Source organism: Denticeps clupeoides, chromosome 4 (genome assembly GCF_900700375.1).
Source record: "Denticeps clupeoides chromosome 4, fDenClu1.1, whole genome shotgun sequence".
In the NCBI taxonomy this organism is placed as follows: domain Eukaryota; kingdom Metazoa; phylum Chordata; class Actinopteri; order Clupeiformes; family Denticipitidae; genus Denticeps; species Denticeps clupeoides.
Window position 1 is genome coordinate 4,042,148 of NC_041710.1, and position 25,797 is coordinate 4,067,944.

The 25,797-nt window shown below is 45.9% G+C and overlaps 3 protein-coding genes across 5 annotated transcripts; 2 read left to right on the top strand and 1 right to left on the bottom strand.

The window, feature by feature from the left end:
* Nucleotides 1-3,963: 3,963 nt before the first annotated feature.
* plvapa (plasmalemma vesicle associated protein a) lies at nt 3,964-7,827 on the top strand. Its single transcript, XM_028977558.1, has 5 exons — nt 3,964-4,630; nt 5,331-5,403; nt 5,994-6,703; nt 6,796-7,330; nt 7,413-7,827. Exons 1-5 carry the CDS (start codon nt 4,244-4,246, stop codon nt 7,463-7,465), a joined length of 1,758 nt encoding a protein of 585 aa, XP_028833391.1. The 5' UTR covers nt 3,964-4,243; the 3' UTR covers nt 7,466-7,827.
* Nucleotides 7,828-11,554: 3,727 nt separating this feature from the next.
* On the top strand, nt 11,555-21,357 carry ano8a (anoctamin 8a). 3 transcript variants are annotated; one of them, XM_028978589.1, is made up of 17 exons: nt 11,555-12,112; nt 13,708-13,818; nt 13,910-14,042; nt 15,236-15,374; nt 15,452-15,548; nt 15,661-15,777; nt 15,906-16,033; nt 16,106-16,267; nt 16,347-16,427; nt 16,597-16,723; nt 17,044-17,099; nt 17,205-17,279; nt 17,671-18,339; nt 18,679-18,870; nt 19,537-19,668; nt 19,753-19,863; nt 19,947-21,357. In XM_028978589.1, the coding sequence occupies exons 1-17, from the start codon at nt 12,094-12,096 to the stop codon at nt 20,526-20,528; spliced, it is 2,931 nt and encodes a 976-aa protein (XP_028834422.1). In that variant the 5' UTR covers nt 11,555-12,093; the 3' UTR covers nt 20,529-21,357. The 3 variants fall into 3 exon arrangements, with proteins under 3 accessions (XP_028834422.1, XP_028834421.1, XP_028834423.1); XM_028978588.1 differs by having other exon boundaries at nt 11,556-12,112; nt 16,347-16,499; XM_028978590.1 differs by lacking the exons at nt 11,555-12,112; nt 13,708-13,818; nt 13,910-14,042 and having other exon boundaries at nt 15,445-15,548; nt 16,347-16,499.
* A 1,441-nt stretch (nt 21,358-22,798) lies between these two features.
* Nucleotides 22,799-25,349, bottom strand: dda1 (DET1 and DDB1 associated 1). Its single transcript, XM_028978692.1, has 5 exons — nt 24,820-25,349; nt 24,385-24,465; nt 24,233-24,284; nt 23,036-23,097; nt 22,799-22,936 (listed from the first exon to the last, which is right to left on the bottom strand). The coding sequence occupies exons 1-5, from the start codon at nt 24,826-24,828 to the stop codon at nt 22,832-22,834; spliced, it is 309 nt and encodes a 102-aa protein (XP_028834525.1). The 5' UTR covers nt 24,829-25,349; the 3' UTR covers nt 22,799-22,831.
* Nucleotides 25,350-25,797: the final 448 nt, after the last annotated feature.

Here is a 25,797-nt window from a genome sequence, read left to right on the forward strand (position 1 = left end):
CAAAGGTGGTGTTTACCACAGTAGGATCAGATTCTCAAGGATTTGCAGAGCTCTGCAGTGCCAGTTTGAAGTTGTAATTACAGTTCAATCATAATGCATTGGTATTTTTCACCATCGACATTGTGAGATTGCGAGTTTTACTGATATTTGCTGTTAAGAGAGTAGACACGCATGGCAACTTTTTGTCTTTTTCTAATGAACCACTCGTGAGCATTAAACAGAGTATACAGGCGCCGAAGTGTGTGTGGGTGTGTGTTTGAAAGGGTGTGAACACATGTGTCTGCTGTTGTGGGGGAGGAACAGCTCGGCCTTTGAACTGATGGTCCGGAATGTGACTATTTTGCCCAGGGGATTTTTTTTTTGGGGGGGGGGTCAGAGTTAGGGTGGCGAGCCGCTGCCACAGATGTCCACGGTTAAATCAGCAAGATAAACCCGGAGAAAGCACAGAACTAACACTAACACACTAACACATGCACACACACTGCACAAAATTAAAAAAAAAAAAAAAAAAACATTTAGTCTAGCACTTAACAATTCCCGAGCATGTTCTATTCCGGACATGTTAGGCCTTATCAGGGCTCTTAGTTTTGTAACTCAAAATCTCTAGAAACCGAACGAGAATTGCTGGTAAAAGTAAAGTAACCTTCTGTGGCGCCGATCACTAAAACTATGACCGAAAGCTGTTGCGTTTCCAGGACCACGCAGGAAGTAGACTGCTCTGTTGTTGATTATGAATAAACATTTCATAACAAATGCACGGCTTTATGACACTTCCACAGTGCAGCCTGACATGTTGATGCTACTGCATATACAGGATGAGGAGTGGTTCTCCTCCTGGAACTGCTGCTTCTCTTTAGAAATAACAGGCTGTGGTCATTTGTGGGAATCCCGGTTCGACCATCTGAGCACAGACCCTCAAGTTGGGCACATTTCAAGTGTGCCAGTTTGTGGGAAATTATTTGTAAATGCAGCCCAGCTTTCAAAGACAAATTCCACGCTTTCAAATGTAGTTGTTTAGAGTTTCAAACCCATTATATTGAGAAATAAACAACAACACTTTCCTAACTGATATATATGACCAAGCATGGCATTTTGATTTAGGTAATCATAGCTAACCATTGTTTTCAATAATTATGATGTTCATTACATAATATACGAATACTATTACTATTAATAGAAGGTATTCTTTTAAGATGACTGATCACCCTGATCATGTTGGGAGGTAGGAGCACTTTAGAAAGCATGCAGGACCTCGGGATAGAGGCTTTCTTCCTCCACATTCGGAGGAGACAGGTTAAGTGGCTTGGGTTCCTTCTCTTGAAGGTGCCACATCCGAATGAATGGTCAGAGTGACCTGGAGCAGTTTCATCCAGTTGGCCTGGGATTACCTGGAGGAGCTGGGGGACACTGATGGAGAGATACTGATGTACATGTCATGGCACGCTAATAAGCTAATGAAGTAGTACTGCTCAGAAAAATGCCCTGAAGTCTCACTTGAAACCACACTGTCATGTGATCCCCAGAAACAAAGCTTCATTTTTCTCACCAACACGTCATGTGTCCCATGTGCATTGACCTTACACTGTGTTAACTACAAGGTAGTACAGACTGTGGGCACATAAACTCTGAAAAGCAGTACTGTACTACTGTACATGTTTAAAAATACACATTTTATTTGCTGTTATGCCAAAAATATATTTTATACACTCCTGCCTTTACACCCACACGAAATTGAATAACATTCCATTCTTAATCCGTAGACTTTAATATGGAGTTTGTCGATGGTTTGCCTTTGCAGCTGTTATAGCTTCAGCTCTTCTGGGAAGGCTTTAGGAGTGTGCTTGTGGGAGGGAAGGTTGGACCATTCTTCCGGAAGAGCATTTGGGATGTCAGGCACTAATTTTGGACGAGAAGGCCTGGAAGCCCAGGTTCTCAGTCTCCGCTTTAATTAATCCCAAGTGATGGCCTGACCTCAAACCCCCTCATTCACGTCTTTATGAACCGTGCAATGAAGTCAGGCAATAAAATTATTCTCGAGCTCTTCACACTGACCCAGCAGCATTGCTGTCTTGTGTTTGACAGATGGATCAGATCGGACAGATCAAGGAAGGGGGGTGAGAGGTAATAATTCCGGGGCCTCAGTCTAGTCATACCCTGACAATAAGGAGTCATTTGTTATCCTTCATAGGTTTATATGAGGCCAAAAACTCTATTTTGCTCCCCTGCTGGTTGCCATGGACTGACGCGAACTTTTGACCTTGGCCACTGCTGGCGTGTTTGAGGAAACCTGTTTGAGGGAAAAGCTGCGTCACACCCGTGGTTGGACACGTTGCCAGAACATTGGTGTCTGGGGACTCCGGTGATGAATTCGACTTTAAGCCGCGGGCACGGTTTAATTATGGGAAAGCCTCCCCGCGGCTACAGGTTTTGCAGTCATCTCGACAATGATCTAACAGCAAAAAAAAAAATGTTTTATGTTCACCACAGGCAATCCACAGATAAAACCCACCGAAGCAGAGAACAATGCCATGACCTTCATAAAAATGATTGTACAGGCATGTATAGAAATCATCTTGCACAGGAGGCATTACTGAGGGCCGGGAATCATAGTTGTAAAGAATATCTGTATATTGACCCTTAAAATCATCACGACAAATTCAAAACGTGATAGAATTTTGCACCGTGCAGAGTGGAAATTAATTTTCTGATGGTTTAGATTGTAGTTTTCTCTAAGAACTAGTATTCTGGGTGTCGGAAATAATTACACACCAACATAGAAGGGCATGGAATGGGTAGCAAGTAGACCTTTCTTCTTAATACCTATTATCTGTGTTATGAACAGCGCCTGGAAAACGTGGCCCATGAGGTGAATTCACATCTTGATTTTGATTATATATTGTAATGATTTTCATTATATGTACAATATGTACAAAGCCCCACCCTCAATTGGGACATCCCACACCTCAGGTTTACATGGGGGAGCTTTTTTACATGAACACAAACAAATCAACCAATATGAACCAATATGCAAAATCCACTTTGATGTCTTTAGCATAAAACATAAAATATGTGTCACCGTGCGTCTCGCAGTGACAATCACTTCACTTCACGACGTCCCGTGGTTTCCCTGTGTCTGTTGAACACCTCCATCTAGTGGAGTGGCAGAGCAAATGGATTAGAAAAACACGGGGAAGGGTGACGCTTGTGTAAAGTGGGCAAAGTGGCCGGTTTTGATCAATTACAGGACCACGATTCGGTACCATTTTATTTTGTAAACTGGAAAGAATAAAAGTCGGGCGACTTGGCACTGGCGCGCGTGTTTTGCGCACGCACCAACAGGGCCATTTGTCCCCGATAAAAATCAACAAGCCCGTGTTTGCGAGAGATTTCCTACATTTGTTCAGAGGTTTATTTAAATCTGTCCTGACCATATCTCGGAGTCTGTCACCCCGCAGCACCGAAGTGAGTTACCGCTTCCTCTGAAGACGGCTCGGCGCATCAACAATGGCTGGCAGGAAAACACTTGGCTCTCATTATGTTTGACTTCCCTGCTCCTTCTACGAAAGAGCGACGGCTTCCAGCGTCACTGGACAGTGGACGGTGCCGGCCTTAGGAACAGGGATGTCCAGATGCCCGTTATTCACCGTGACCTTGTTAGTGTTGCTCTGCTATATTAGGGATATTCTAGAACAGTGCAAGCAAACGGCGTGGAATGGTCTGCGCCAGGGTTCTAGTTCTAGTAGGTTACTACCACTACTACGGGTAGTTTGCTTGCGCCTATGAACCAGAAGACCCGGGTTCGAATCCCACTTACTACCATTGTGTCCCTGAGCAAGACACTTAACCCTAAGTTGCTCCAGGGGGGGGGACTGTCCCTGTAACTACTGATTGTAAGTCGCTCTGGATAAGGGCGTCTGATAAATGCTGTAAATGTAAATGTAGTTCTGGTCTCCAATTAACCCCGTCACTTGACCCGAGAGGAGCTCGTGTGCGGGAAACGTGGAGGGAGGTCTTAGCTGATGGCCCAGTCCTCCTGGCCGGGGGCGAGATGTTATTTTCACCTCTGGAAACATGTCAAAACCAGGGCTGGACCGGGGAAGAGGGAGGTCCTGACATGTCGCTCCTTACATAATCTCAGAATCTCGAGCTCCCAGATCGTATATCTGCATCAGTGCGCCGGGCTGTTCTGGTCTGAAAGGGTTTTCGCTGAGGTCCCCGGGACCCCCTGCAGAGATAAGCGGAGATGTATAACAGCAGCTACTCCCAGGCCAGGTATGGCATGGACGTCAAGAAGATCCACAAGGCCAAGGGCAAGAGCTGTGGCTACTACATGAAAATCATTTTCCTCTTCTCTTCGCTGATCCAGTCACTGATCATTGTCAGTCTGGTCCTCTTCCTGGTCTACGGAGAGCCGGAGACGTCCGCTGCTGAGAAAAGGCTGCAGGAGTTGGACGACAGCTTCAACACCGTTTCAGCCGAGCGCGCAAAATTGCAGAAGGACAAGGCGAGCCTCACAAAGGAGCTCAACCTCACAAACACCAAGCTGCTGCAGGTGTCCAAAAATCTGACCGAGCTGGTGAAGATAACCAACGAATCGTACTGGGTCATCATGGGGATCCAACAGAAGCCAGTGAGTCTTACAGTCAACATGATTACACATGATGTTTTTTTTATTACAGTGTAAAATAGGAATAAACAACACAATACACACACACACACACACACACACACAAACACGCCGCCGCGGTGTGGGACTATTCTGAACTAAATTATACGCATGATTACACAATATTTAACTGTTACAAAGCGTAGATGATGTATATAGATATACATAGCACATTAAATGATTATAAAGTAATGAATGTGTTCTATTTTGTAATAAATAATATTGTGTTGTCCTCAACTGCCTGTGAAGTAAGTTGCATTGACTTTTTGCCTTTTGAACAACCCTTTTCAAAATGTTGAGTTTTAACCATCCTATTTCCCATGAAAACACGTTTCTCTGTTTCATCACACTACCAAACGATCTGGAAGTTTGTCTCTTTTAATAGAGGAAATAGTTCAGATAGTCGGCCGGGAAAACCAAAGATAACACACTTAATAGACAAATCATTTGTTTTATTGAAGGAGAGGGCTGGAACAACTCAAGAATATTCTTTAGCTTTCTACAGTATATGTGCCATTTTGTGCACATGACATAATGCTTTCATTTATTAAAACCTGACCGCCCTGAAAGGCAATTCAATTTAGAATTAACATATCATGCACATATTGTTGTTGAAATTGTTCAGTCACATAAAATGTTACCTGTTTTTTTCCTCTTTACTCAGGTTACACCATGTCTTCCGGCGGTGACACGCTGTGCTCCTTGCAACACCCAGTGCGGGTTTTCAAATCAGAACGGTAAGGCTCGTTATTCTGCGACTGTGACTGACGTGACTGTGTGGAAGCATCTCATTCCAGCAGTGCACTTCCGTCAGAAGTCACACCGGTTCATACAGCGCCTTTATTAGACTCCTGTCACGTCATTAAATCAACACGCAGCATTACGCATAGTAAATACTATATATAATGCATGTATAGTACATATATAATACAAAGGACTGTAGAGGCAAAATATTTAAACCAATAGACAGAATATATATAAAAACCCCACATAATTCAGAATGATAAATAGATTGATTATCTTGCACAAATAACTTCTTTATTATTTAATATTTTCTTTATTCATTTCATTTGCCAGCAAAATAATAACATGTGTAATCATCTGGTAATGTTACCCAACCCCTCTGTTTTTGAAGGGCGAGTTGTTTGGTCATTTTGGTGTACTGGCATTTTATGACGGATTTATTGTAAAAAATTACATATTTTATGCCACTGTTTATGCCCCCCAATGTTAGACCCAAGCGCTATTCCCTTGAACAAGGGAACATTGACACATGAGGTCAACCATTGACTTTATGACCTTTTTTCATGACCTTTTCACCTCACAGGTCAACTGCAATTCCAAAACCAGCAGCTCCAAACGATGCTCAGTATAATCAACAAAAACTTCACCGATACGGTCGACTTCATGAAAGCCGAGCTGGCCAACTCAAACAGGGAGCGGGACACACTGACCTTGGAGACCATTTCTTTGCGGCAAAGCAAGAATACCCTCGAGGAGCACCTGAGAAGATACGAACAGACGTGCCAAGATGATTTTGTCAGGTCCCTTGCGGGAATACCAACAGTGACCCAGGAGTTTCAAAGAAAGATCGACAGTCTGGTCCCCCAGCTCATCCCTTTACACATTTCCTGTGACAAGCAGCGCGAGCAGCTGGAGCAGATCCAGAACAACTGCAGCATTCTGTCCCGGCAGGTGGAGAGCAAGTTTCAGCCCTATCTGGACAACGTAGCGGCCAAGGTCTCCACCCTCACGGGCCAGGCAAGCAGCCTCCAGGCCAAGAAGAACGCCCTGGATGCAGAACTCCGGTGGTGTAAGCACAACCGGAGCGCCCTGATGGAAAACGGCGCCAGGAGTCTGAAGGCGGCCCAGGACCGGCACGATGGCGACATGCAGCGGGTTCTGCTGGAGCAGCGGAAGCTGCGAGGGGAATGTGATTTGAAGGATTCCACCCTGAAGCTGAAGGAATCCAACATCAACATGCTGAGTGAAAAGATCAAAGATTTAAACGCATCCCTGGCTCACTGCGTTCCCAGAGTAAGGGGGATTTCCGTGAGCTGAAACTACATAGCATTAACCTTGTCTGTATAACCTCTATAATTTGGATGAATGTTCATTTGCCTTTCCAGCCCTCTCCACCGAAGACGATGCCTGGAATACCCAGTGGGCCTTGGTCAGGGGGAGTTGGGACCGGCCCTAGTTCCGCTGGAGCGAGCGGTGTTGGCTCCACTGGAACAGGATTCGGAAGGCCAGCTTTCACAGGATTGGGCAATACTGGCTCCTTGGGACTCGGCACTAGTAGCTTAGGTTCAGCAGGCCTGGGGAGACTGGGACCAGGTTCCACAGGGACGGGGTTGGGCAGTATCGGCACTACTGGAACCGGACTGGGGGGCACAGGCCAGACAGAAGTGGGCAGAACAGTGGCTGGGGGAACAGGGTTCGGAATGACAGGACTGGGGAACACGGGTCTGCCCAGCGGTACTGGTTTACTAGGCTCGGGTTCGTCAGCTACAGGACTGGGACGGACAGGGACAGGATTAGGCCTGGGCTCATCCGCAACGGCACTAGGAGGGTCTGCGGGCCTGTTTCCAGGTGTGGGTACAGGAACGCTGTCAGGCGGATTGGGAAGACCTGGAGTCACAGGACCTAGTAGCTCCAGTAACAGTAAGTGACAGTAAGCACGCTCTCCTTTGTGCACTCTGTGAGAAATACCATAAACACCTGGTGTTTCATGTTTTCCCCACAGATCAAATTAACCAGCTCTTAAAAGAAATGCAGAAATACATAAAACCAAACTGAGAAGATGGCGGAGCTTGAGAAAAGGGGGCCTTGAGGAGAAAAGATTTGAACTACACTGCTGTGACAAACACCCCCGAAGGTCGTCATTATCCTGACTCTTGAAATACTGAATATTATCACAGTTATTACATGTTATAGACAGTCGTAAGGAAATGCTTTGCTTTTGCTTAAGAAAAACAACATGAGAAAACAACATATTAAGCAAATCCTAGAATTTTTCTTACACATTTTCCCCGTGTCTTGCTGACAAGGCAAGACATTCTGAAACCAAGACCTACTTTTCCGCTGTATCTTTTCATATCTCTACTCGCAGTTACTGTTTCTTTTGTACATAAACTATCCAGCATGACCTGGGAAACAAAGTTGGTACACATTCCTGATTTCTGTCTATTCTGGTTGGGTAGGTCACACACAAAATCCTGACATTTTTCATTGGAACAGCAAGCGTGAAGGCAACACAGAGATGGTGGTCAAAGAGAGACCCACCATATCCCACAATGCAATGGTTAGTTAAAGACGCTTCAACTGTTTGTTTCACGAATGCACTACATCTTTTAGGATCCATCCGGTGACATTCAACATTGAGATTTGTATTGCAGGGTCTTGCAACTGGTGGAAAATGGATCCTAGAATCGATTCTTAAAGAGGGAATTCATGAAATTAACCTAGGCATGTTTTCCACGTGACACAACTTCATCTAAAAAGGTCATTTGATTTAAAATCATTCATACACGCTACATTCCTTACACACTGAGTGAAATATGATTAGGATGATGTTTATTACGGCTGATATCAGCATGCCAAGTTCTATCATAAAAAAGCCATCATGATACAGAACTGTCCAAATTCTGAAAAGTAAATACTTGTTTGCTTAGCTTCATCACTTAATCTTGAATTAATTCTATGTGGTGCCATGTGTGGTGTTACTCCACATCTTGGTTAACAGCGGGATGGATCTATTGTCTAAACCTTCTAAAGTTCTGTCCTGTATTAGAATAAAACTGTAAGTAGAAGATAGAGAACAAAAAATCATGTCCACCCACATTTATCTGTCAAATCTGCAGCTTTTAAATAGCCTTGGCCACCTTACAGGCATTGTTGTTGTTTTACGTCAATGGGAAGCCTTTTTTAAACCCCCCCCTATGGGCCGTAATATAAGCAAAGCTATGCCCGTGTTGCGGAACACGGCTCCTCAACCTTAAAAAGGGCTTGACTTTTCGGGAACTTCACAGCTTCCAAGAATAATCAACCTTGTGACCTAGAACATCTCACTTATACTATATGACCACATTGGAAAACAACTTAACAATGCCGCTACCCGAACTGATGGCCGGATTCCTGCCGCACAGAACATCATCTGGAGAGGCCTGCAGGGAAAAGATTGGACGCCGATCAATAAATAATGAAGTCAAGTGGAGGGAGTCAACCAGGTCCTGTTTAAAGTATATCCTCCGTACAGACTTAAGTGTTTTGTTTCTTAATAGCAAAGCAAAGAGATGCATGGGCAGGACAATTAAGATTTTATATATATATATTTCTGTAAAATGCCACACATGTATACATGTATGAAGGTAGAAACCATGTGGATATAAATTACATTTTGGCTATTTTGCAGGAGAGCAAAACAATTACCATGTTGATTTGATATTTATTAACACATGGATGACACTATAAACAGTAAACAATATTTAATATATATTTTTTTATTTTTAATGTCAAAAATAGTTCGTTCAGTGCTAAGTCATTTGGTTTTTATTTAATAAAAACACTATGTTCGGCCAACAGGTCACTGCCAATATGGTTCTCGGCCCTCAATATTTGTTTTTGTTGTAATCGCAATATGATTCCAATAAACTTTCACCAGTGAGAGTTGTTGAATATGGATTTGAAAAGGCCTCACCTCCGCCCCACTCTTTTTTTTTTTTTTTTAAATAACCTCCTTCCTACCCTGCAGTGACTGATTGCATTTCCTATGTTCTCGCCACTTCTCATGTCCCTGCCCTGGCCCGTCTGCTGAAGACATTAGCGGGCAAAACCTCCCTCTCTCCGATTCGTCCAGTAAACAGCGAGGACAGCTGGATGGACACATATTTATGTTTCCCAGGCCAGGTACACAGCGAGTTCATGGCGACCTTTCCCTCGGGGTTTGGCGTACGGGCCTCTCATCTACAGTTCTCGGGTCACCGCAAGTGCAGCCAATGCAGCTTAACGCGTTCAAACACACAGACCGAATACAAAGCCCACACGAATGAAGTCGTTTCACGGAAGCTGTCCGGTGCTGCTCTCGATGTCACAGCTGTCATTTCTGCTGCCATCTAGTGACTGGGATATGGAGATGACGAAAGTCTGGAGTCTGATGAGGTTCTCATTTCTCTTAATGCAAGCCAAGAAAGAGAAAATGATTTTTTTTTACGTTTTATTTAAAAAAGTGAACATTCAGCTCCTCAGTCTCAAACCAAAATTGGCTGAATAAACCATGATATTTGGAATTTTTTCATGATGTCATGTTAGTTGGATAGTCAGCACCTTCTTCTTCATCCTTTGGTTTCTCTTGTTAGGGGTCGCCACAGTGGATTGCTGTTCGCACACCTGATTTGGCCAACGTTTTAAACCGGATGCCCTTATTGATGCCACCATCACCATTTACCCAGGCTTGGGGCTGGCACCAAGAAACACGGTCACATACATCCCAAGTGGGATCCCAATGCAGCTTAACACGTGGGATGTATGTGGGGTTAAGTGCAGAGGACAAATTTCACTGTGTGCACCGTGTGCTGTGTATCACATGTGACAATCACTTCACTTTCTTCTTTCTCTCTTTAAGTGAATGGGTTGTCGTCAACGTTTGCATGTGAAAAAAGGCATCCCACTACGCTGCAAATATCATGTCCTGTTTATTCATGGACTATTTCGTTGAAATTACTCTCAAAATCGATGAGATGAATTTAAACCGATTTGGACGATTCTGCTGTGCTGAACATAACTGATTACATCATAATGAGGCTGTTTGGTGCTTTTCTGGCGGCAGAATAAAAATTATAGTTAAAAAGTAGTGCCAGTAGTGACAGTGGAGGCCTGATCTGAGTACAGCGCCGCTCCAGGTAGAAGTTCAGCCTCGTCCACAGAATAACATTCGACCTTAACTCTCATGGGGCAGTGGTGGCCTAGCGGTTAAGGAAGCAGCCCCGTAATCAGAAGGCTGCCGGTTCGAATCCCGAGCCACCAAGGTGCCACTGAGCAAAGCGCCGTCCCCACACACTGCTCCCCGGGCGCCTGTCATGGTGCCCACTGCTCACTCAGGGTGATGGGTTAAATGCAGAGGACAAATTTCACTGTGTGCACCGTGTGCTGTGCTGCTGTGTATCACAAGTGACAATCACTTCACTTTACGTTTTACTTTCATTTCACTGACGCATTTTAAAACATGAAATTAATGTAGCCAAATTGATGGGATGCATCGTGATGCACCGATAATCAATGCATTGATGATCGTAATCGAATCATAGGACCAGCGAAGGTCCACAAGTCTAGAAATAAGTACATTTGGAACAGTCGCATATACAGTACAGGCCAAAGGTTTTTACACACCTTCTCATTCAATGTGTTTTCTTTATTTTCATGACCACTGAAGGCATCAAAACTATTGTAGTTTCTTCAAAATAGCCGCCCTTTGCTCTGATTACTGCTTTGCACACTCTTGGCATTCTCTCGATGAGCTTCAAGAGGTCGTCACCTGAAATGGTTTTTCAACAGTCTTGAAGGAGTTCCCAGAGGTGTTTAGCACTTGTTGGCCCCTTTACCTTCACTCTGCGGTCCAGCTCACTCCAAACCATCTCACTTCAGGTCCGGTGACTGTGGAGGTCAGGTCTCCACTTTTTGTTAAGTACATAACTCCACATGTGTTCATTCATAGTTTTGATGCCTTCAGTGAGAATCGACCAACGTAAATGGTCATGAAAATAAAGAAAACACATTGAATGAGAAGGTGTACTGTACAGTACATGAAATATGTTTTGCACGCTGCAGTGTGGATGAAGGGTCCACCGACGTCTCCAGGCAGTACGATGGTGCGCATGCGCCGACGACCACACCTGCTCCAGCGGCACCTGCTGCGCCTTCGCGTTTCAGAAATAAAATTACGGACAGAAACGCGCTGGCTGTTGTTCGTTGCGCCGTTCGGACGCGTCCCGTAAGCGTGTTTGGAGTTGTGACGCGTGTCTCCGCCCCACCCGACGGGTCCGGGAGAGGATCCTCCTTGCGTCCTGTTACGTCACCGTCTCTCCCGCACGGCGGGACCCCCGGCGGCCCGCGGTGACGCGGAGACGCAGCGTCGGCCGCCCACCTGCCCGGACTCCGCGACATTTGTCGTCCGCAGCGTAACGTCACCGCAGCTCCTGCCCTGTTTTAAGTTTCGTTGGGTAAAAAAAAAAAAAAAAAAACCCACAGCGTGAAGGAATGAACACGACGGCGGTGCGCAGCGTCACGGACGGCCGGCGTTAGACACCGAAGCCGCCACCGGATGAAACGCGCTCGGCTCGGCTCGTTCGTGACCGAGAGGGGACGACGACGACGATGATGATGATGATGATGATGAGATCCCATTAACACAGACGCACGGACCAGAACAGATGCCTTCCGGAGACCTGGGTGAGTATCGGGGCGGCGTGAGGGTGGAGGGTTATATGGATCAGTCGCACCTGTTCTTCTGCAAATTCCCACCGGCCATCCCAAATCCCGGAGCGTCCCTGGATGGAGCTCCCAGCATCTCTCACGACCTGCAGTTCCGATGGCCTTCTGCTCCATCTGGGATTTCTTCCCTTCCATTTGCAGCAGAATCGAACTTGTTTGAATGAAAGATATTTCACAGCACAAAACCTCCATTCATTTTGACTTCAAAAAGTGGCCTTTAAAAAAGGAAATTCATATATGAATATGAATGAACATACATGAATATATGTATGTGTGTGTGTATTTATTAGGGGTAATAGAAAATATTGATTTAGGATTATATCTTACGTGGTGATATTGTATCGATACATGGACCTCAAATATTGATATTTGTGTATACAAATTTAGTCCAAAATTCACCAGTGAGAGTTCAGCTATGTTGTTTTTGCTGAATTATTAATGTCATATTATGTAATGACCTTCCCTCATGCCAGTGACCATATTGTGATGCACAATCTATTTTTTGATATTTTGAAATTCCCTAAAATCACTGTATAAGTGTTAAATTTTGAATGAAAATGCTTTTATTGCATGTTTATTGCCTAAAATGATACCAATTTAATGAATTGCAAATGCAAATGCTTTCAATTACAACCAAAGTATAATCTATGTACATTTACGGAATTTATCAGATGGCCTTAGAGCGCCTTACAGTCAGTAGTGACAGGGACAGTCCTCCCGGAGACACTCAGGGTTACGTGTCTTGCTCAGGGACACAATGGTAGTAAGTGGGGTTATCTATAGATATGATGAAATTGGCAATAGGAATTTCACAACAGGTTGGGTCAATACGCTCAAAATGCAGAAATTCACTTTTCGATGAGCATTTCACATTTGAAGCACTTCCTGTGTGAAGCTCACAGAAAAACTGCTTGGCTGATGACCACCTTTTCTTATTCAACATCACAAACAAATTCCTTTTGCTTTCTGAACAAAAATCTGAATAAATTTCCAGGAAGCAGCAGAAGCTGGAATTATTATGTTAGTCGTTACTTTAGTACCTAAAAGTATGATGGTGGTTGGAATATGTGTGGCAATAGTCTGTTCGAGCACAAATGGGGGGAGAAAACGAAGAAGAGGCCATTCCATCGGCCTTTGATGGATGTCCTCTGACAAGACAGTGGAGCTGTGCAGCTCAGTAGATGAAAATTAAAAAAAAAAAAACCTCAAAAGCCGCCAGAAGTGCAGCGAGGAAAGTGCAGCGGAGGAAACCGCGTTTGGTTGTGAGCGGTGCACGTCAGCCACTCACGCTGGGGTTTTCGTGTGAAAACGGGACTGTAGTTTTTGTCGTTGCGTATCAGGTCATAGGGGGTTGACCTATTTCGGATGAAAGCTGAAGTGGGCAATGCCTGCGGCTTCCCTGTCGACTGAGGTGAGTTTCAGATATAAATATTCAGGTCAATACACAAACTGTACTGTACCTTCAACAGCGTTTCACTTCAGTTAGTTGAACGAATTAAGTACAGAAGGGATTAAATGCATGACGATGTTCCCCTATTTCTTTCCCCTTTAAGGTAAGTGGCTGGGGAGGCAGCTCTCACAGGCCAGCCAGTACATCATGGACCACAAGTCCCGGCTGAAAACGGTCCCCACGGAGAACTGTGACATCCTCATGACGTTCCCAGGTGCTGTACGCTGGTGAGCAGATCCCAGCACATGCATGACAATGTGACGTACTGAACAAAATGATCACTTCTACCCCCTCTCGTCACCCAGATACCATAGATGACCATACCTTGCTGTGGCTGCTAAACCAAATTCGTCTGGGACTACCACAGATTCTAATCCAGATACGGCATCATAAACATGGCCGAGGCTACGCGTTCTTCATCACCACGACGTTCGAGAAGTAAGCACTGCGGTAACTGAACAATGATTTTCTCACCCCAACTGGTAAAAGGGTGGTAGTAGCCTAGTGGTCAAGACAGGGATAAGGTCATTTGATAAATGCAATAAATGTAAACGTAAAATGGTAAAAATTGTCACATTTGTGTTCAAGGGGTATTAGGAGTGCTGCGAAACGGAGAAGAAAGGGAGGAGGTGGGCGTCACCTACTCGCAGGAGGAGGTTTAAATTGTACAGAAGGAGGAAGTAGGGTGTGTGGGAGCTGTCAATCATGCCTAGAGGCTCCTCCCCTTTCAAAACCTTGTTTATAAAACCATCAATAAAGTTCATCTTCTGGGTGTCAGAAATAATTACACACCGATAAAAAGGGCTGGGTGGGTCATTAGTTCCTCTTCTCCAGCATTCGGGCAACTAGTGAGCAGACACTTCTTGTTCCGATCTGTTCATTTCTGTTCACTTTCTGTGATATAAAAGAACAGTTACATTTACATTTTTGTCATTTATCAGACGTCCTTATCCAGAGCGACTTACAATCAGTAGTTACAGGGACAGTCCCCCCCTGGAGACACTCAGGGTTAAGTGTCTTGCTCAGGGTCACAATGGTAGGAAGTGGGATTTGAACCTTTACTTTACTTGGAAGACACTCTCAATTCTCATTCGGTTTTCATAGATTTTGAGTTACAAAAATAAGAGCCCCGTTAAAGAAAGTGAAGTGATTGTCACTTGTGATACACAGCACACAGTGAAATTTGTCCTCTGCATTTAACCCAACACCCTTGGTGAGCAGTGGGCAGCCATGACAGGCGCCCGGGGAGCAGTGTGTGGGGACGGTGCTTTGCTCAGTGGCACCTCAGTGGCACCTTGGCGGATCGGAATTCGAACCGGCAACCTTCTGATTACAGACCCGCTCCCTTAATCGCCAGGCAACCACTGCCCTAACTTGTAAGGCCTAACTCGTCAAGAATAGAACATGCTAGGGATTTGCTAAGTGCTAGAAAATTTCTAGAAAAACCTTGGACTCTGTAGTCTTCTGGTTCATAGGTTCTACCCACTAGGCTACTACCACCCAGAACACGCACCACATGCCATATCTTATATGGGCCCACAGTGTTCAAAGCCCCTTGTGAGCAAGAGAAGACAGTGCTGGCCAATACTGGCTAATGACTTATGAATAAATACGTCTTCCTTTTTATGCAGCTTGCTACGAGGTGCTGAGCAGACTGGCATACACAAACGGGTGAAGCCGCAGTATGGTGGCGGGACGCGCCGCTTCTCCTGCGAAGAGGACCACATCTACGAGAACATAGAGAGCGAGCTCTGCTTTTTCACGTCACAGGTGAGTCTCACCGCAAACCGAGCCGAGATGGAATGTGATGGTCTACTGCGAGTCCTCTTCTTGTGTCGAGCTTACAGGAACGACAGAGCATTATAAAGTACTGGTTGGACAACCTGCGCGCTAAACAAGGAGAGGTGCTGCACAATATTCACTTCTTGGAGGGCCAGCCGATCAGTAAGCATCTTTTTATTCTGTGATCTGGCACTGAATGCCATTAAAATCGCAGGATTTATGATTTTAAATTTTTTTTTAAAGTTAACCCAATTTTTAACCCTGTCCTCTCCAGTTCCTGAGCTGACAGCTCGAGGGGTTATCGTGCAGATGTTCCCCCTCCATGAGCCACGGATCCTCCGACAGCTCATGACCTCCTGGGTCCAGGCCGTCTGCGAGAGTCAGCCGCTGGGTGAGGACGTCGCCTTTCTACTGGACCTCATTTATAAACCATCTACTGCATTAATATCTCATACGGGCAGAGCTCCTGTCTTTTTATAAACGGCGCTTTTCGCGTTCGCTCCTCTCTGCCGCTGTTAGATGACATCTGTGATTATTTTGGGGTTAAAATCGCCATGTACTTCGCCTGGCTGGGATTCTACACCAACTCCATGCTGTACCCTGCCGTCGTGGGCCTGCTGCTCTGGATGTTCTCCGAAAGCGATCAGGTGAGTGGCCGGACCGGACCCCTCCAGCATCGGCTCGGCGTGCATCGCCCAATGTTTTTTTTCAATGTTCAGACCAGCCAGGACATCTGCTGCGTGGTGTTTGCCCTCTTCAACGTGGTCTGGGCGACGCTGTTCCTCGAGAGGTGGAAGAGGAGGGAGGCCGAGCTGGCGTTCAAGTGGGGGACCCTGGACTCCCCGCCCGAGCCGATCGAGGAGCCCCGACCTCAGTTTCGCGTAAAAAAAGCTCACTTACCTGAATGTATGGAGTCAGGAATACAGGATCCACACGGGATTCTTCCTGTTTCTTCATCAGGGCATGAAACGCCACAGTCCAATAACAGGCTGTGAGGAGCTCTTCTACCCTCCATGGAAGAGGACGGTGTTCAGGTGGTTGGTCAGTCTGCCCATCTGCATCTTCTGTCTGTGCTTCGTGTTTTTGGCCATGTTCATCTGTCTGGAGCTTCAGGTGAAAGACACGATTTTCATTGCTTTGCCTCAGTAGACCAAGGTCAAAAAAGACATTTTGCAACCTTTTTTTGAACGTACATTTTCCTTTGTTTTAGGAGTTTGTGTCTGAAATGAACGAGTTACCTCGTGTCACCAGATTCTTTCCCATAATCCTTCTCGCTATAACTACAACCACATGCGATGAGGTGTATAAGAAGATCGCCCTGTGGCTGAATGATATGGGTAAGTGCTGCAAGTCCTCGCTTTTTATTTTTATTCACATCAAATCCAGGAGCCGTTGTAAAGGGGCAATGGTGGCCTAGCGGTTAAGGAATAGGCCCCGTAGTCAGAAGGTTGCCGGATCGAATCAGGTGATTCCACTGAGGTGCCACTGAGCAAAGCACCGTTCCCCACTCACTGCTCCCTTGGCGCCTGTCATGGCTGCCCACTGCTCACTCAGGGTGATGGTTAAATGCAGAGGACAAATTTCACTGTGTGCTGTGCTGCTGTGTATCACAATCACTTCACTTTCACATCACTAAAGAATTTGTGCGTTTTTACAGAAAACTACAGGCTCCAGAGCGATTACGAGAATAATCTCATCATTAAAATGGTCTTTGTAAGTAAAACATTTTGTTTTGTTTTATTTAATATTGAAAATTGCTTTGCAATTGCCTTCATGTTCAAACACTACAGCGACATTTAAAAATCTTTTCTGCTTAAGTTTCAGTTCATAAACTCATACCTTAGCCTTTTCTACATTGGGTTCTACCTCAAAGACATGGAACGTCTGAAAGAGGTAAGCGTTCAATACTTTAAGCAGGCATTGGTAACATGGACAATTAGGTAAAAATCTGTGTATTCATTTTTTGCTATATTGGAAGTGCCTTGTTTCAACACATCTTACATATCTTTGAAAGAAAAATGTAATTCCTAAATCAGTTTTTAAATTAATGCTGTATCGGTGGTATCTTAATATAAAATCACAGTAATATAAGAGGAAAGAAATACATTTTAGGTTTTAATCCCTAATAGTCTATGGGATGAAACAATCCGATTTCATTTTTACCTCAACAGGTTGAAATCCTCACACATTTATATTCATTTACAGTGAATCGTTACATCCCTTTTAATTGGCCAATAAGTTCTTCTGTCCAGGTATTACATTTAAACAGAGTAAATCTCTGCAGATGCTGGCCACTCTGCTAATCATCCGGCAGTTTCTGCAAAATGTGAAGGAGGTGCTTCAGCCTTATCTGTACGAGCAACACAAATTGGGAGAATTCACCTTCAAGACACTGTGGGACCTCCTGCAGACGCTAGTGGCAAAGTACAAACACCTGACCCGGAGGACAGGACGGGGTTCAGGCCAGGCCGCGGGCGCCGAGCCGGACGGCGCGGAGGGCGGCGCGGGCGAGAAGAAAGGGAGGAAGAGTCTGATCGCGGGATGCAGGACGATGCGAATGGAGGAAGGGAGTGATGACTGGGCCCTCAGGCACAGGAAGGTCAGCTTCACAGAGCGGGTGGAACACAGCAGAAAGGCCCCGGCCGCCCAGGCCGCTGGCCTCTCCCTGGACGACGGAAGCCCCACACTTCTGCAGGAAGGGGTCGACCCTGCCACCGTCTTCGAAATAAGCGACAGCGATTCTGACACGGAGCGTCCGGAGGCCGGGGAACCCGCGGGCACCCCCCACTCCGCATCTCCGGCGGCAAAAAGCAAAGCAGATCTCTCTCAGAAACCAAAAGCAGAAGCTGAGCCGAGCGGAGGCAAGAAAAGGTCCTGGACTGAGCCGCCGGAGGAAGTCGAATCCACCACACTGACCCAGCCAGAGATAGAGAGCTGCATGCTGACGTACGAGGTGTGTCAACGTCACAAATCTAACAGACGTAAATGTTATTGTTTGTGGCTCCGCCCACAAGCATCGTTCAACAGTGGTGGCCTAGCGGTTAAGGAAGCGGCTCCGTAATCAGAAGGTTGCCGGTTCGAATCCCGATCCGCCAAGGTGCCACTGAGGTGCCACTGAGCAAAGCACCGTCCCCACACACTGCTCCCCGGGCGCCTGTCATGGCTGCCCACTGCTCACTCAGCGTGATGGGTTAAATGCAGAGGACAAATTTCACTGTGTGCACCGCGTGCTGTGCTGCTGTGTATCACATGTGACAATCACTTCAGTTCTCTAAACGCTCCCGTTCCGCAGGACACGCTCCAGGATTACCAGGAGATGTTCATCCAGTTCGGCTACGTGGTGCTCTTCTCCTCCGCTTTCCCCCTGGCGGCAATGTGCGCCCTCGTCAACAACGTCATCGAGATCCGCAGCGACGCGCTGAAGCTCTGCGCTGGCCTTCAGAGGCCTTTCGGCCAGAGGGTGGAGAACATTGGACAGTGGCAGGTGAGACTTGGGACCACACCCGCTACTCAGACCGACATGCAGAGTATCAGTGTATTAATGCAGGGGCAATATTGTGAAGATCTCCCTCCTTTAATTCTCCGTACGATCTGTACAATTCAATTGATAAAGAAAAATAATAATAAGTTGCATAATTGTGCACATCCTTAAAGTAATACTCATTACTTTATAATTTGATATAATTTAATTAAGCATAAGCCCATCTTGACTTTTGACAACCGTGACCGCTTGGTCCTGTTGATCAGGGTTGCAGGGTGGGGTACGCACATAATTTAGACTCATCAGTGTGCACCTAGTGTGCATACCTCCGGACAGCAGGAGGAAACCAGAGAACCCGGAGGAAACCCTACAGCAACACAGGGAGAGTGTGTGAACTTCGCCCAGGATTCGAGCTCACAGCCTTGGACGCGCGAGGCCACGTCGCTGACCACCACGACACCGTGCCACCCTCGTATTTTTTGGCATTTCAATTTAATTGTCCAGGTTAAAGGTCAAACTAAAGGTCAAACTTTTGAATTCGTTTATTGTGGTCTGGCATTGCAACAGGAGCACGTGCACTTTTCACATCGATATCGCATCATATTTGTTAGGGTTTTTGGCCCAGCCCTATAAATGCGTTTCACACACCCTGTGTGTTTTTTTGAGCAGACGGCAATGGAAGCCATGGGACTGATTGCCATTATGGTGAACTGTTACCTGATTGGCCAGTGCGGTCAAATTCAGCGCCTCTTTCCCTGGCTCAGCCCGGAAATGACAATTATCTCCATCATTCTGCTGGAGGTAATGGCGCGTATGAGGCCAGTTTTTTTTTTTTTTTAATAATCATTCATAAAAGTTGATTCTCGTCAATTTTTTTGTGAACAGCACTTCGCCATTCTCCTGAAATACATCATTCACGTGGCTATCCCCGATGTCCCCGGCTGGGTGGCAGACGAGATGGCCAAACTGGAGTACAGGCGTAGGGAGGCCCTGAAGGTGCGGTGTCAGCAAGAGCATTTCGATATTAATGTCGAAAACGGTGAACCATTTTTGATTGTCCTCATGTCTGATGCTTCCAGAGGCACGAGAAGCAAGCCCAGCTGCACAAGAAGAGAAGACGGGAGGAAGAGGCACACAGGAAGGCCGAGCAGGAGGCCCAGCAGGAATGGGAGCGCGAGAGCGCCGAGCAGGAGCAGGGTGACAGCGGCCAGCCTGACAGGGGTCACGTGGCCGGGAAGATCGGAGGTGACAAGCTCAAGAGGCCCAGCTCACTGTTAGCCTCCAACAACGTGCTGAAGCTCAAGCAGATGATCCCTCTGCAGGGAAAGTTCAGCACGAGCTTGTCTCCCACGGGATGTGACGCCAAGCTGCCCGGGTTCCTCAAGTTCCTCAAGTCCCCCGAGATGAAGAAGGACGCTGCCGTGGCCGCTGCAGCCACCCAGGAAAAGGCCCAGTCCCCCAGCAAAGCCTTCAGTCCAGGAAAACTCTTCCACTTTTCCAAGTCCGAGGGGACTGGGAGTACAGAACCGGCGTCTAGAACCGGAGACAGCCCCCGGGGCCAAGGCTCCAATCAGAGCAGCTCGCCAGAACATTCCTCCCAGTCCGGACAGGATGGCGAGGCCACGGATTCTGACACCAACAACGCGAAAAAAAGGCTGTGAATCGAGAAAACAATCGAGAATAGAGTTCCTGCTTCCACAAAAATAAAAAAAACATTCGCTTCTTTAATTGCTTGGAAAAAAGCATGAAGTACATATTATCATAACCGAGGAAGAAAATATGCATACGGCTGCATGACCTTTTTCTTTTTCTTTCTTTTTCAGAACCCGGTTGTTCTAAAGTCATTCCGAACATCCCAAATCCAGATTTCAAGAAAACAAATTTGAAATTTAAAGTTAGATTTTTGACAGCTTGAAGGCTACACAATTTGTAATGGTGTGCGTGTTACACAGTTTATTTATTCAAATGAAAATTATTTATTTATTCAAATTGAAAATTTGAAATTTAAAGTTAGATTTTTGACAGCTTGAAGGCTACACAATATGTAATGGTGTGTGTTACACAGTTTATTTATTCAAATGAAAATAATTCAGAGTTTTTAGATTGAAGCTATGACCGTAAATAAATAAATAAATAAATAGAATTTTTTTTTTATTAAAACCAATACCGGGTTACACGATGACAACCGTTGAACAACTGAAGCATCTATTTTTTGTTTGTTTTGTTTAATTTTTAAGCATGTTACGGGAGCGATGTTGGGGTCATTTCAGTTCAAGCTGCGGTTCAACTTCACTCTCGACTGACGGGAGAGTGAGACTGAAGCTTCGCTGACGTCAAGCCTTATTTTTCTAGTTTCTGGTGCCAAATAACCATGTGCAATTTCTTTGTTTCCTCAGTATAGATTGAAATATATATATTTTTCACAATGCTTTTTTTCTACGCATTATTTTTGTTTACAAATATCTGAATAAAAATATGTGCAGCCACTTACGTCCGAGTCATAGTTAATCATATTTACCACAAACATAGTGTTAACAAATTATTTTTATTATACACGTCACATTCAAGCACAAACATACCATACAACAGGGAGATTCATTTACAGTTGATCAGCAGAATGTAACATAAGCAGTACAATACTTTTTCCCCCCACATCCGTATTATTCACCACGCTCCATCTGAAGGTTTGAACTGCTCGCTGAGCCAGGTTTCTGCAAGCAGCTAAGGAGATAAAAGGTCTTATCACAGTTTTAAGACAGAATGGGACTTATATGTTTAAAAAAAAAAAAAAAAAAAAAGCTTTAGACTGCAGAGCAAAATGACAACCACTAAATTCAGTCTTGGTGTAACATAAACTACACCACGTGACTGGCGTTAAACGAGGGGTCTGATGGATGCTGTGCCAAAAAATGCATACTGGGCGGGGAACCCAAATTCACCAAATCCTGCAGTGTATGCAAGGGGAAAAAATAATAACGTCCGTTCACCTTCACTTCAAACCGATCCAGTTCCATGCCGGTTTCTAGCCTCAGTACGCTGAAAATGCACGGACTGCACCGTAACTCTGGATTATGTACACGTGCAGCCACTTCTGGTTTGCACCCCGCAAGGCGCGATATAAAGCCCTCCGGGTGGGAAAACTAAAGATATGTTCTGGTATATGGAGAAGGAAAAACTGGCGATCAACAATTGTGCAAAGAATCTTGGCAGTGGCGCTACACCTCGAACGTGCTACCCGAGGTCCCGGCTCCCAGACAGAGTTGTTGGGCGAAGGAAATCAAGGTTGCAGAAGGTACGACTACACACGGTGAATTATTCCAGCTCCAAATTAGTTTAGTCGCAGCGTACGACACACAGATCTCTGATTATTAAAGCTAGTCTCACACTATAGCATCAATAAAACTGAAAATTTACCATGTACTGTAAAATGTATGTTTTATCCGGCATTGGGGCAACCTGTGCGACAACGACGACGTAATGCACGGTGAATGGTATCAACAAGAAGAATGAATCTGACCTGAAGCAGCATCCTTCATTATCCTTCCATGGAAGCAACTGCACTATGAAATTTCAGGCTTAAATAAAATACTGATGGAGGGAAAATGCAGAACTTGTGTGATATGAAGGGCAAGCACGACGTGAATGAGTTATCTCGTCCAAAAAAAAAAAACAAGGGCACTCTGTATACAAAGACGCCAGGAACTGAAATGAAAGCTGAGATGTTAAACAAAAGGTCACTGGAAAGGTAAAAACGATGAGTAGCACTTCAACGCGTCTCTCGAAACGAACAGAAAGAAGCCTCGCCCCCTCAAGGCCAAGAGCCAAGCAACCCTTCACCTTCCCACAACTCGTGAACTTATGTGCTTATTCGCCGTACACACGTCGCTGCGGGAGTGTCTGAGAGTGTGCGCGCAGGTAAACGTTTAATAATAATATAAAAAAAAAAAAAAAAAAAAAAAAAAGATTAAGAGTCTTCGTTCATCTCGCGGCTGCTGGTTCGGGCAATCTTCCGCGGGGGTGCGGGGCTCTCTCCCTCAGTCTGCTCCTGTTCTCGCTTTTTGGCTGCATTCTTTTAGGGAACACCAACAACCAGATTAGAGGAGAAAAATCAATAACATTTACAGCATTTACAATTGAAATGGTCCGCATCAAATAAAACACAATATACCTTTTTATCCCACTGTTGATGCAGGTATCGTAACAGAATATTGGTTTTCTCAGTGACAATAACTGCCAGAAAAGGGGAAAAAAAAGTATATTTACATTTATGTTCTTTACCAGATGCCACCCTTATAATCAGTAGTTACAGGGACAGTCCCCCCCGGAGACACTGAGTGTTAAGTGTCTTGCTCAGGGACACGTTGGTAGTAAGTCGGGTTTGATCCCGGGACTTTGTGGTCTCCTGGCTGATACGCTACCACCCTGCCCATCAATGTCTATTATTCTTTCAAAGCAAAATGTACGCAAATAATAGTCCAACAGACATGGTTGGAATGAATGAATGAATTGCTGTGTGACATTCAATCCAATCCAACTTTATTTATAAAGCACTATTTAACAGCGAAAACAGTTTCCAAAGTGCTGCACAAAAAGACTAAGACCAGAGTAAGATGCGTCATACATAGTACAGACTACAATGAAATAAATAAATAGAAAAAGAACATTGCAATGAGACTAAGTCAAATAGCTAAAAACACGTTAAACCAGAGACACACGCGACTCAGGTAAAAGCCAGAAAATTAAATAGTGTAAAAATAAAATAGTAGAGGTAATGGCCTAGTGGGTAACACACTCGCCTATGAACCAGAAGACCCAGGTTCAAATCCAACTTACTACCATTCTGAGCAAGACTCTTAACCCTGAGTGTCTCCAGGGGTACTGTCCCTGTTACTACTGATTTTAAGTCGCTCTGGATAAGGGCGTCTGGTAAATGCTGGGAGCCGCAGGAAAAAAATGCAAAAACTGGGGTGACGTGATCGCGCCTTTCGTTCCCCGTTACATTTTTAACTAACTTTAAGCGGGAGAATGGAGGGTGACTAATTCCCGTATAAAGTGCATTACAGTAGTCTGGCTGAGCAAAAAGCTTTCAAAGATGGAATTTTTTTTTTTTTTTTTTTTTAAACGCTCCATCCACAACGAAGATGAAAGTCGGGGTCATTTACATTTAGAGCATTTATCAGACGCCCTTATCCAGAGCGACTTACAATCAGTAGTTACAGGGACAGTCCCCCCCTGAAGACACTCAGGGTTAAGTGTCTTTCTCAGGGACACAATGTTAGTAAGCGGGATTTGAACCCGGGTCTTCTGGTTCATAGGCGAGTGTGTTACCCACTAGGCCACCACCACCCCATCACTGAGAACTCACTCTGCTCAGAAGGAAATTCGCGGGTTGGAAGGTACACTGACGGCCTTCGGTTCTGAAACGACATGCAGGAGAGAAGAAAAAGGACAAGTACGTGAGGGGTGTCCGGAATCGCAACGTGCAGGAGCTGCGCAGCGTCCGCGGTGCCCGCTTACCGACGCCTTGCACACGGAGTCCGTGTGGAACTTGCTGAAGTTGCTTTTGTTGTAGACGGGGAGTCCCTTTAAAAACTCAGCCTGAAAAGAACAAAATCACATCTCACCACGAACACCAGTTATCGAAAGGTGAGCTCCACCTCGAATAAATTAAAATAATAAAGACTTAATAATTAACTAGCTAAATAACTATCTAATAAAAGACTCAACACTAAATCACCAGCGTGAAGACTGGTACGTACATCCATTTTGGTAGTTAAAAATGGCAACACATACAGATATACGACATACGAGCAGACTAAGCGGGCTATCGCGATTAGCATTTTAGCTTGTTGGTTTACACACGTCGCCAGGCAGGGGAACGGCTGGCTCCCGTGCGAAACGTATTAAACACGGGACTGGCGGGAGCCGGCCGGGGGACGCGCGGCGCCGTACCTTGTCCATGTCGGTGCGTCTCGGTGTTGCGCGGAAGCGGAGAAGCTCGCAGGTGGAGCTAGCTAGCTAGCTAGCTAACGGTCACCACTTCGGCCGGCTAACATCTGCAGCTAGCGTTATCTGCGGCGCAACATAAGACGGACACGCTGCTAACGCGACCCGGGCGGCTTCGACGCGACGGCAGCGGGCATGAGGTGGCCTCTCGGCCACGGCGGGGCTACAAGTGAACGTCGGCGGCGCTCGGCGCCGAGCAGGCTAGCGGCTGCCTAGCTTGTCTGGCCGCGGCGACGCGACGCGGCGCGGCGCAAGACCAGCTTCGCGAGTACAGCAGTCGCCGAGTCGACAGGCGCGGCCGCGTGTATTAGTCGCTACTCGCAGCTACGCGCCCTCCGCCGCGTTTACGTAGAGCGGACACCAGCGCGGCGAAAGACGGCGCAGGACGACAACAGCAACGCGGCGCCACTCGCTTCCGGGTTCGGTCACGTGGCCTAGGCGAAGGCGTTACCAAAGACTTACGTTGCGGCCACTACTACGTTACCAGAGGCCGCGTTACGGTCACTACTACATTACTATACACCGCGTTACGGCCACTACTTCGTTACCAGAGACCGTGTTACGGCCACTACTAACGTTACCAGAGGCCACGTTATGGCCACTACTTAATTATCAGAGGTCGCGTTACGGCCCCTACTAACGTTACCAGAGGCCGCGTTACCGCCACTACTACGTTACCAGAGGCCGAGTTACGGCCACTACTAACGTTACCAGAGGCCGCGTTACGGCCACTACTAACGTTACCAGAGGCCACGTTACGGCCACTAATAACGTTATCAGAGGCAGCGTTACGGCCAATACTACGTTACCAGAGACCGCGTTATGACCACCACTACGTTACCAGAGACCACGTTATGACCAGCACTATGTTACCAGAGACCGCGTTACAGCCACCACTACATTACCGGAGACCGCGCTACGGCC

What these genes read in the sequence shown, in the direction of transcription:
- plvapa (XM_028977558.1), top strand. Translation starts at nt 4,244, where the DNA reads ATGTATAACAGCAGCTACTCCCAGGCCAGGTATGGCATGGACGTCAAG. An exon ending in CGGGTTTTCAAATCAGAACG is followed by an intron (nt 5,404 to 5,993) that starts GTAAGGCTCGTT and finishes TTCACCTCACAG; the next exon opens with GTCAACTGCAATTCCAAAAC. An exon ending in ACCTAGTAGCTCCAGTAACA is followed by an intron (nt 7,331 to 7,412) that starts GTAAGTGACAGT and finishes TTTTCCCCACAG; the next exon opens with ATCAAATTAACCAGCTCTTA.
- ano8a (XM_028978588.1), top strand. An exon ending in TGTTCTCCGAAAGCGATCAG is followed by an intron (nt 16,034 to 16,105) that starts GTGAGTGGCCGG and finishes TTCAATGTTCAG; the next exon opens with ACCAGCCAGGACATCTGCTG. An exon ending in GGCGTAGGGAGGCCCTGAAG is followed by an intron (nt 19,864 to 19,946) that starts GTGCGGTGTCAG and finishes TGATGCTTCCAG; the next exon opens with AGGCACGAGAAGCAAGCCCA.
- dda1 (XM_028978692.1), bottom strand. An exon ending in ACTCCGTGTGCAAGGCGTCG is followed by an intron (nt 24,285 to 24,384) that starts GTAAGCGGGCAC and finishes ATGTCGTTTCAG; the next exon opens with AACCGAAGGCCGTCAGTGTA. An exon ending in CGAATTTCCTTCTGAGCAGA is followed by an intron (nt 23,098 to 24,232) that starts GTGAGTTCTCAG and finishes CTTTTCTGGCAG; the next exon opens with TTATTGTCACTGAGAAAACC.